Source organism: Onychomys torridus, chromosome 11 (assembly GCF_903995425.1).
Source record: "Onychomys torridus chromosome 11, mOncTor1.1, whole genome shotgun sequence".
Taxonomy (NCBI): Eukaryota; Metazoa; Chordata; class Mammalia; order Rodentia; family Cricetidae; genus Onychomys; species Onychomys torridus.
Genome location: NC_050453.1, coordinates 13,490,493 through 13,500,618, shown reverse-complemented (window position 1 = coordinate 13,500,618; position 10,126 = coordinate 13,490,493). Strand labels below are relative to the sequence as shown.

At 46.2% G+C, this 10,126-nt stretch overlaps 1 protein-coding gene across 1 annotated transcript; it reads left to right on the top strand.

Moving 5' to 3' along the window:
• Positions 1-328: 328 nt before the first annotated feature.
• Srp9 (signal recognition particle 9) lies at positions 329-9,869 on the top strand. The gene is made up of 3 exons (XM_036201743.1): positions 329-528; positions 6,596-6,664; positions 8,825-9,869. The coding sequence occupies exons 1-3, from the start codon at positions 457-459 to the stop codon at positions 8,942-8,944; spliced, it is 261 nt and encodes an 86-aa protein (XP_036057636.1). The 5' UTR covers positions 329-456; the 3' UTR covers positions 8,945-9,869.
• The last annotated feature ends 257 nt before the right edge of the window (positions 9,870-10,126 follow it).

Genomic DNA, 10,126 nt, shown 5'->3' with positions numbered 1-10,126 from the left:
CTAAGCTGCCTCTGTGAGCCTTTCTTTTTGGCTCCATTTAGCCAATACAAAAAATCTACCACACAAAGTTTTTGTTTACACTCCTGTTTTGTTTCCCCAACTCCTTGATTAGGCTGGGAGTGTGACAGCTGGACCTCGTCATCACCACGACTGGACTAACTTGGTCACAGAGCAGAGGCGCAGACACAACCCCTCCAGCCCTGCAGGCGGCGCTGTGCCAGTTGCCATCCTCTCCCCGCTCCCGACTTCTCTAAGCGGAGGCACCGCCCCCTGGGAGCATGCCTCCTGCCCATTGGACCGGCGCGGCCGAGGCTGACCAATGGCGTGGGCGCTAGTGGCCTCCATCTTTGTGCCGCCGGAGCCCCGCGCCGTGGGCGGTTGCAGCAGGAGGTGGGCTGCCGGTGGACCGCGCTGTTTTTCCCTCCTTGGCCTCGTCTCTCGCTGCCCGAAGCCGCGATGCCTCAGTTCCAGACCTGGGAGGAGTTCAGCCGCGCGGCCGAGAAGCTCTACCTCGCCGATCCCATGAAGGTGAGTCGCCAGCGGGACTGCCCGGGAGCTGGGGTCTTCTCTGCCTGTGCTGCGCCTTTAGCACATCCGGGAAGCAACATCCGCCGTGGAGCCTCACTGCGCCTTCCGTCTCCTTCCGTCTGACTCGGGGCCCAGGGAGGCTCCGACAGTATCCACAGGCAGAGCCTTTTCCACAGCGGCGGACTCTACGGTGGCCTCCCCCGGGGGAACTCCTAACTTCCGCCTTGGCTTTGGTTGGTTTACGTGTCGCAGAGGCTGGGGCTCCTCCCCCTGCACCTTCTCTTTCCTGTCCGTCACTTATTTGGGTGCCCCTTTCCGTTCCCCAAAGGCGTTTATAAAATGATGATGATGTGATGCCCCCACTCCGACAGCCTTGGAAGGTCCCGGTTGGGAAGCACCTGCCCCACTCCCCAGGATAATGGGGTTCTTAGACTTTTCTGTGGGTCAGTGATCGCTTTGAAACCTTGAGAATCTTGCACTTATACCTCAGGCAGAAGTGTTTGCAAATGGCTTCATTCCCCAAAGCAAATCTCCCCATTTCCATCTCACCAATTCAGAATAGGTTCTGTGAGAGACACAGAGGTAAATTTCACCGTCCTTTAAGGATTGTTGAAGGTCCGGTAGATACATGTATTGTGAATATACCCACGGGAGAAAAAAGAAAATGAGTAGTTAACAGATATCAAGAACCGGGACCCGGGGCTTACCGAATGCTATTTCTAATGACCAGCATATAACATGAACTGTATATATATATATATATATATATATATATATATATATATGTGTGTGTGTGTGTGTGTGTGTGTGTGTGTGTGTGTGTGTGTGTGTGTGTGTGTGTGTATACATATATATATAGTGGCTGGGGAGGTGCTTAGCACGCAGAACTCACATAAAGATAGAAAGAACCAGCTCCTCAAAGTTGCCCTCTAATCAAACATCTCTCTCTCTCTCTCTCTCTCTCACACACACACACACACACACACACACACACATATATATATACTCAACCAGAATAATAGTACTAAGTAAAAAAATTTAAAAATACATAGGTACTGGCAACTTGGTTTTTGTTTGTTTGTTCGAGACAGGGTTTCTCTGTGTAGCCTTGGCTGTACTGGAACTTGCTCTGTAGACCAGACTGGCCTAGAAATCACAGAGATCCTACCTCAGCCTCCCAAGTGATGGGATTAAAGACCTTCACCAACATCACCCAGCTGGTGCTGGCAACTTGTGATAGCGGTACTTAATATAGTTTTTTTTTTTTTTTTTTAAACAAAGAGCATCTTTTGTTTGTTTTTCGAGATAGGGTTTCTCTGTGTGGCTTTGCGCCTTTCCTGGAGCTCCTGGAGCTCACTTGGTAGCCCAGGCTGGCTTTGAACTCACAGAGATCTGCCTGCCTCTGCCTCCCGAATGCTGGTATTAAAGGTGTGAGCATCTTTTAAAAAGATTAATTCATGGCCGGGCGGTGGTGGCGCACGCCTGTAATCTCAGCACTCGGGAGGCAGAGGCAGGTGGATCTCTGTGAGTTTGAGGCCAGCTTGGTCTACAAAGCGAGTTCCAGGACAGCCTCCAAAGCTATAGAGAAACCCTGTCTGGAAAAACCAAAAAAAAAAAAAAAAAAAAAAATTCATTAATTATGATGTGTATCAGTGTTTTGCCAAATGTATGTAGGTAGGCCCACCCTGTTCATGCATGGTGCCTACAGAGGTCAAAAGAAGGCATCAAATCCCCTGGATCTGGAGTTAGGGATGGTTGTGAGCCACCATGTGAGTGCTGGGAACCAAACCTGTGTCCAGCCGCAGCAAGATAAGTTGCTGTTATAATTATAAGTGGTCTTTGACCCAGGAAGGGAATGGTGGTGTACACCTGTAATCCCAGCATTCAGGAAGCTGAAGAAAGGAGAAGAGAGAGGTCAGATTAGGCTACACAGTAAGATCCTGGTTTAGGGAGAGAGGGAGAAGAAGAAATGCATTAGGAGGAGGAGGAGGAGGAGGAGGAGGAGGAGGAGGACTGAGCCGGAACCATAGGAAGACCTGAGTAGATCCATCCTTGTTTATTTTTAAGTCATTCTTGTCTTACTAGCCCAGATGGGCCTCTTTAACTTACTGTGTAGTTGAGAATGATCGTGAGCTCTGGATCTTCCTAGTCTAGCTCCCCCGCCCCTTCTGTATTTTTTTGAGAAGAGGTATCGCTGTGTTAAGCCCAGATAGATTGCCCTTGAATTGAAAGTCCTCTGCGGCAGCCTGTCGCTGGAATTACAGGCACGGGCCACCATTGCTGACTTTTCATGGTGCCATTTGCTGTAGTTTCGTTTCTGTTGCTATGACAACAACCGTGACAGAAAGCCGTGTGGGGAGGAAGGGCTTATTGGTCTTACCATTCCAGTTAAAGTCTGTTATTGAGGGACATCAAGGCAGGAACTTGAAACCACTACAACCATAGTCAAAAGCAGAGAGAAATGAATGGAAAACCATGCTGCCTGCTTGCTTGTGTCCCCTGGCTCTTAGCTAGCTGGCTCTGCTCGTATAGTTCAGGGCCCAGTAAACAGTCCCACATGCCCACAGGCCACCTGATCTAGATAATTCTCTTCTACGGCAAGATTTGAAACGAATTATTATTCTTAAATTGACATTAATAGTTCATCAGTTTTATTTACAAAGTGATAATAAATGATGCAATAGATTAGGTGTTTTTGAAATTGCAGTTTGTGACGGTGGCTTCTGGTCCCTTTCCCTTGCCATTTCCTCCTCTGAGCAACGTGCTGTAAGGTGGTAGGAGAGTCTGTCCAGAAGGGCCTGATACTGACAACAGTAGAATTTTTTTGTTTTGTTTTTGAGACAGGGTTTCTCTGTGTAGCTTTGCGCCTTTCCTGGAACTCACTTGGTAGCCCAGGCTGGCCTTGAACTCACAGAGATCCGCCTGGCTCTGTCTCCGAGTGCTGGGATTACAGGCGTGGGCCGCCACCGCCCGGCTTTTGTTTCACTAATTTAATGTCGTGAAGGGTGGAGAAGAACACAGAGTGGCTGTATTTTTAGGAATGTGGTGGCAGTTGTAGGGAGCATGAAGTCAGAAGTGACAGGAAGTGGCGGTGAAAGCATGTCTAGAACAGACAGGAGGGGAAGAGCCTTGTATTTCTACCCAGCTGGAAAATTCTAGTGGCCCACGAACTTCCTCGTAGCCTTCTGCTAGGTTTTCACTTTTCCCGACTGGAGAGGGATGGAGAGCATGAATCGCATTCTCACGTTCCAAGATGATTTGCTCTAAGAGCTTAAGCGTAAGTACAGACCCTGGCTCTACAAGCGCCCAAAGAAGGCAGCTCGTCAGGTCTCTGAAATGTTTGCCAAGATTGCACCTTCTCTCCTCAGCACATTTCCTGTGGAGCCCGTTCCTGTCTTCTCATTCTTTACCACACTAATCTGCATGGCTTGAGCTGAAATGCTGTTGCTGGGGGACTGAGAAAGAGAGAGCCTGTTAGTTGGGTCTGACTTCCTTTTAGACCCTCATTCACATTCCTGTCATAGCATAGTGGCCTCTGCTTAAAACCAGTTCTTCGGGGGTGGGGGGGTGGCGCACGCAGGCGGATCTCGGTGAGTTCAGGGCCAGCCTGGTCTACAAAGCTAGTCTAGGACAGCCTCCAAAGCTACAGAGAAACCCTGTCTCAAAAAACAAACAAACAAAAAACAGTTCTTCATTAATTACTGAATAAAATCCCTTGCAGGGCAGTGGTGGTGCACGCCTTTAATCCTAGCACTGGGAGGCAGAGCCAGGAGGATCTCTGTGAGTTCAAGGCCAGCCTGGGCTATCAAGCGAGTTCCAGGAAAAGGCGCAAAGGTACACATAGAAACCCTGTCTCGAAAAACCAAAAAAACAAACAAACAAAAAAACCAAAAAAACCCCAAAACCCCAAATTCAAATTCCCAGCTCACTGTCTTGACTTAATCATACCCCAACCCTCCAACCCATTCTAGAGTCTAGACTTGCTGAAGCCACAGAATACATCCGATCTTTGTTCAGAATGCGTCTTCTACTTTCTCCAACCTTCTCTATGGGAAAGCAAGACATGCATTTTTCAAAGCCACCTCCTAAGGAAAGTGGCTCTTGTTCTTTTCCCAGTATAAACTACTTTTCTTCCTTAACAGTATTTGTCCTTCCAGGACTTTTAACTCATTCTGCTTTGTGTCACCGAACAGTGGACAGGAGCCTTGAGTTTTGTCTCTGACTCCCCTGACAACAGATATCTGTCTTACAGCACCGTTAGCCCTGTAACTCTCTGTCCCCGTGAAAACAATGAGTATATTTTAGCCAACAGTTAAAATCCTACATTGTTGTCTTACTTAGTTTATCTTTTAAAATGTGGTTTCTCTTTGTTCCTACAAAGTAAATTTAAACATTTATAATACTGAATTTGTTCAGCGAATAGGTCAGGTATTGTAAACATGGGTAGTTATTTTATATTCTGGGTGAGTTTCCTCTCTGTCCTCACCTAGACAAACTAAGAAGTTTGTAACACTTATAACCTCAGCAGGGCAGGGTGCAGACGGACAAGCCACAGGTTGCCACACTGGAATCATTTTAAACTTGTGGGCTTTGGGGACTGGGGGCTCAAGGGGCAGGAAAGGGCTGGTGAACCTTAGCGTTTTGTTTCTCAAAGTGACCTAAACAGGAGTTACTGAGAGCAGAGCACTGACTGCTTCCGTCTCTGTTTGCGTTCATCAGTGACAGAAAATGCTCCTAGAAGTGAGGTTTGGTCTGCTGTTGTCGAGGGGTGTGCTAATATTAAGTGTAGAAGAGCGAGCAGCAGAAAGTGTCCTGTGACACGGTGCTCACTGCTCTGAGCGATTCTGGCTTTGGGAAGACGGGGACTCTTCCAGGTGGACTCCCTTCCAGGTAACAGCCTCCCCCTGTGGTGCCGTCGTGATAAAGACGGACCAGTGCCGAGTAGTCTGAACTGTCTTCCCCAGGAGTGTGCGCGGGTGGGCAGGGGCCGTGGCTCGCTTGCCTGCAGCGCGGTTTCCTGAGGGTGGAGTCGGACTTTGTATTTCTGCTCCTACCACCCCCTCCTGTCACTTGTTTGACTAACAGGAGTGCCAGGCCACCTCACAGACGTTCCTTGATGTGTGTGCTGGGAATTTTAGTACATGTCTTCAAACTACAAATACAGCACCCACCCTTAAAAACAAAAGTTGTTGTTTTGGTTTTTCAAGACAGGGTTTCTCTCTGTAGCTTTGCGCCTTTTCCTGGAACTCGCTTTGTAGACCAGGCTGGCCTCGAACTCACGGAGATCCTCCTGGTTCTGCCTCCCAAGTGCTGGTATTAAAGGTGTGCGCCACCATCGCCTGGCTAAAAGTTCGTTTTTTAAAATAGGGGCTCTGTGAGTAAAATGCTTTCTGTGTGAACTTCAGGACCTGAGTTCGGATCCTCAGCACCCCTGTAAAATCTGGGCGTGGTGCGCATCTGTAACTCCAGCACTGAGTGGGCAGAAAGTAGGAGACACGCAGATTCCAGAGCTCACTGGCCACCAGCCTGGCCAGCCAGTAAGCTCCAAATTCATTGAGAGACCCACTCTCAGGAATGAAAATGGACAGGGCTGGGGAGATGGCTCTTGCAGAGGATCCAGGTTTGTTTTCAGCACTGCACCCACATGGCAGCTCACAACCATCTGGAACTCTACTTCCAGGGACACTAACACCTTCCTCTGGCCTCTGCAGGTACCAGGCACTCCTCATGGTGCACAGATATACATACATTCAGGGAAAGCACATGTGTCCAAACACATAAAATAAAAATCATCTTCAAAAAACAAAATGAAGAATAGCGCACATAGCTCTGCATACATGTGCACACATGTATCATATGCATACATCTATTTAAAGTATACATAGAACATATATAATTGAACTGTGGCTGGCTTTCCCCCTTTACCTCCTCTCAGTTACAGTGGGAGGACTTTCAGGTGTCTGGGGCATTTATACTATAGAGCTTTTGCACCCACGTGACTAAATTGTATATGAATAGTGCCATCTGTCTATTTTTTGCTGTTTTTAAATAAGTATTTTTATTGCAGGTACGTGTGGTTCTCAAATACAGGCATGTTGATGGGAATCTGTGTATCAAAGTAACAGACGATTTAGTTGTAAGTATACATTTTTATTTGTTGCATGGGGGGGGGGCTGAGTTGACCATTTGTTTAAGGTTGTTTATGTGGAGTTCATGCAGATGACCTCTCTAGGGAACTTGCTGTGCATGCATTCCATAGTGAAGACTTCATTCTAGAGCTGTTCTTTCGGGTCTTTGAGACAGGGTTTCTCTGTAGCCCCGGCTGTCTTGAAACTCACTTTGTAGACTGGGCTGGCTTCAAAGTCAACAAAATCCGCCTGCCTTTGCCTTCAAGTGCTGGGATGAAAGGCCTGCGCCACCACCGCCTGGCCTGAAGCTGTTCTTTTTTAGACTCAGGAAGTAGCTGAGCTTGCTTCGGGAAGGCAGTGTACCAGCAGTAGTCCAAGAGCTGCTTCTTAGGCCTTAAGCCAGACGATCGTGGAGACTAAAATTGAGCAGGTTTCCTTTCTCATGGTGAGAAGTCCATTTTATATAATTGTTTGTTGTTCTTTTTGAGTCAGGGTTTCTCTGGGTAGCTTTGACTGTACTGGAATTCGCTATGTAGACCAGGCTGGCCTCGAACTCACAGAATGCTAGGATCAAAGGCGTGCGTCACCATGCCTGGCTCCATAAATGACGTATTTGAAACCAGACCCAGTGCTTATTGCTGTTTACCGTTCCTCTTTCCCTGCCTCTGTGGCTGGTCTCCTGTACCCTCCTCCAGTACTGCTCCCGATGTGAGCTCACCGCGCTGTGACGAGAGCTCTAGGTCAGCGCTGTCGTTAGTTCATGTCATTTGATCCCCGTCACGTCTGTGGGAAGTGTTAGTGCTTGTAGCTTTGCTTTATGTTTGCCTTGCCCTTCTGTGCTCCCGTCTCTGCTCATTACCAGATGTTTCCCGTAAATACCGACTTTGACCAGTAGTCTGGCCTTGGTTATCTTTTTGTATTGCTGCTTGTGAAACAGTCCATTTGATTGCTGCAGTCTGGTACCTTCTGTATCCATGTCTGCTGCAGATTTGTGTACTTGACTCCTATTTTTCTTCTGAGGCTCTGACTAACTCTGAAGTTGAGTGACATTACTTCATGCACCTTCAGAGTTAGCCTTTCCAGAGTGGAGCCTGTCAGCTCTTCATCTAGCTCCTTCTGGTCTGTGGTTAGGCATGCTGTCACCCACCTGCCTGGAAGCCTGGGGATGGTGTTTGGTCCCTTCTTTCCTTTGGTGGTTATGCCTACTGTTGGTTTATTTGGAAAAGTGGCATTTTGGTTTCTTAACGTGCTATACCTACACTGGGCTAGGCATTTGGACTTGCTGACTCCAGCCTCTTCCGCCCTTCCTGCTGTCACCGGCTGTCCATCTTCACTGATGCTCTCCTCAGATGAGGGTCACACTGCTTGCCTGGTGTATAGAACTGTCTCTCAACAGGGCTGTGCCTTTAGTTCATCCTGTGCACTGCCAGTGATCTCTGTCTGTGTGTGTGTCTGTCTGTCTGTCTGTCTGTCTGTCTCTCTCTCTCTCTCTCTCTCTCACACACACACACACACACACACACACACACACACACACACAGTTTCCCTCCCTTTTTCCAGGGCTGTCCACACACTACATATGCACTATTACTGAGCATATCTCCAGCCCTGCCAGAATGATTTTCAAAAGTGCAAACTTGATTGTTAACTCCCTTAAAAAACAAAACCCTTTAAATGTCATCCTCAGGTCTGCTCTGATATTTTTTCTGCATTAGGAAGAGACTGGTCTCTCCAGTAGGAAATACATAAATACAACTTAATAGTAAAAGTGTTGTAGCCAATGCTGGCCAGAACTTGCTTTTTAGCTGAGAATGATCTTCAACTTTTTAAAAATTTATTCTAAGTGTGTGGGTGTTTTGCTGCATTTATGTCTGTGTACCATGTGCATGCCCGGTACCTTAGGAGGCCAGAAGAGGGGACTGGAACTTACAGACAGCAGGATTTAACTTGCCATTTTTGAGATGTTCCTAGAGGAGTTTCTGTGCATTTCATCTGCAGCAGTGGCATTTAAAATAATGTAGGGAAAGCAATTGTTGGATGCTCAGTATGACTCCAGAGAGAATAGAGCAAAATAAGAGCGGACAAGACTCCAAGGTATTAGACCACTTACCTGCTTCCCTCATTACTAGACTCTTGCTTAGTTTGTGTGTCTTTACATTTTCTGACAGTGTTTGGTGTACAGAACAGACCAAGCTCAAGATGTAAAGAAGATTGAGAAATTCCACAGTCAACTAATGCGACTTATGGTGGCCAAGGAATCCCGCAGTGTCTCCATGGAAACAGAATGAATGGTTTGAAATGCAGGCTGTTTGTATGTTCTTGGGAAGTAAATAGCTTTTGAAACTGAGAAAGTGTTGGGAAGAAAATATTTATGTAACTGAGCTGTTGAGCTGAGAGACCAGCCTGTGTTCTAAGGTTTGCTGTAGACAGTGGGAATGTCAGTGCTTTCAGTAGAAAACCTTTATTTTTGGAAACTGAATAAGAAATACCTTAGAAACTTTTTGCAGATCATTTGATGATGGGCAAATATGTAATTATTTTTCTGATAAATTCATATCAGTAATTTGTTGATGAATTAACAAGTAAAGTTTGTTCTTTCTAGATTGTGTTTAAGAGGAAATAAAATGTAACCTTTTGTTGGTATATTTCTTTTGGAGCATAACATTTGTGCCGTTTATAATAAACTTGGCAGCTGAGATCACTGCTCTGCAGTGTGCATGATCTGGTATGAATTGTGAGCCTGCTGTACCTTTCTTGCCAGGTTCAAACTGTGTTTGAATAGAAAGGATCTGTAGCATCAGCTTGCTGAGCAAAGTCAGGCTGAGAGTCTGACTCTGGGTTATTTGAGTGCACAGGCAGGATGATGGTGACAGTGACGGAATGAGACCACCCTATGCAGAATATTATTCATCGTGTAGTTTCTGCCTGTGCTTGCTCAGAAGGGTTAGGATTATTCAGACTGAACTAAAGAATTAAGCATAGCATGCCTCTTAGAACTGTTAGGTTTCTAATAAGCCAGAAGTCTACTGTTTCATATTTAGCCTGTATTGGTAATCTGATTTTACCATCTAAATGTAATGTCCCATGTTGTCTGCTCAAGAGCAAAGTGAAGTACTGCACTAAAGTATATTTTGTAAAAATTTGTCATGTTAATAACATTTTAACTTGAAATTTTTATTTTAAGAATTTTAGTCTGTTTTAGAAGTCAGTAAATAAAATATAAGCATATTATTTTTGTTCAAGTTTTTAATTTCTTGTGTATGTTTCTTTCCTTTCCTTTCCTTTCCTTCTCTTTTTTTTAGCTAGGGTCTCACTAGCCCTGGGTGGCCTCGAACTCACGGAGATCCACTTGCCTCTGCTTCCCAAAAGTTGGGACTAAAGGTGTGGGAAGTTTTAGCTGGAAGTTTTGCCAAAATGGGGCGAAATGGTTCTTCAGTGTCCTGCTTTGCAGAGGAGACTGCCAAATATTT

Bases quoted from the DNA above. Each gene is read 5' to 3' on its own strand.
- Srp9 (XM_036201743.1), top strand. From the start codon at position 457: ATGCCTCAGTTCCAGACCTGGGAGGAGTTCAGCCGCGCGGCCGAGAAG. The intron at 529-6,595 runs GTGAGTCGCCAG...TTTTTATTGCAG, and splicing joins ACCTCGCCGATCCCATGAAG to GTACGTGTGGTTCTCAAATA. The intron at 6,665-8,824 runs GTAAGTATACAT...ATTTTCTGACAG, and splicing joins AAGTAACAGACGATTTAGTT to TGTTTGGTGTACAGAACAGA.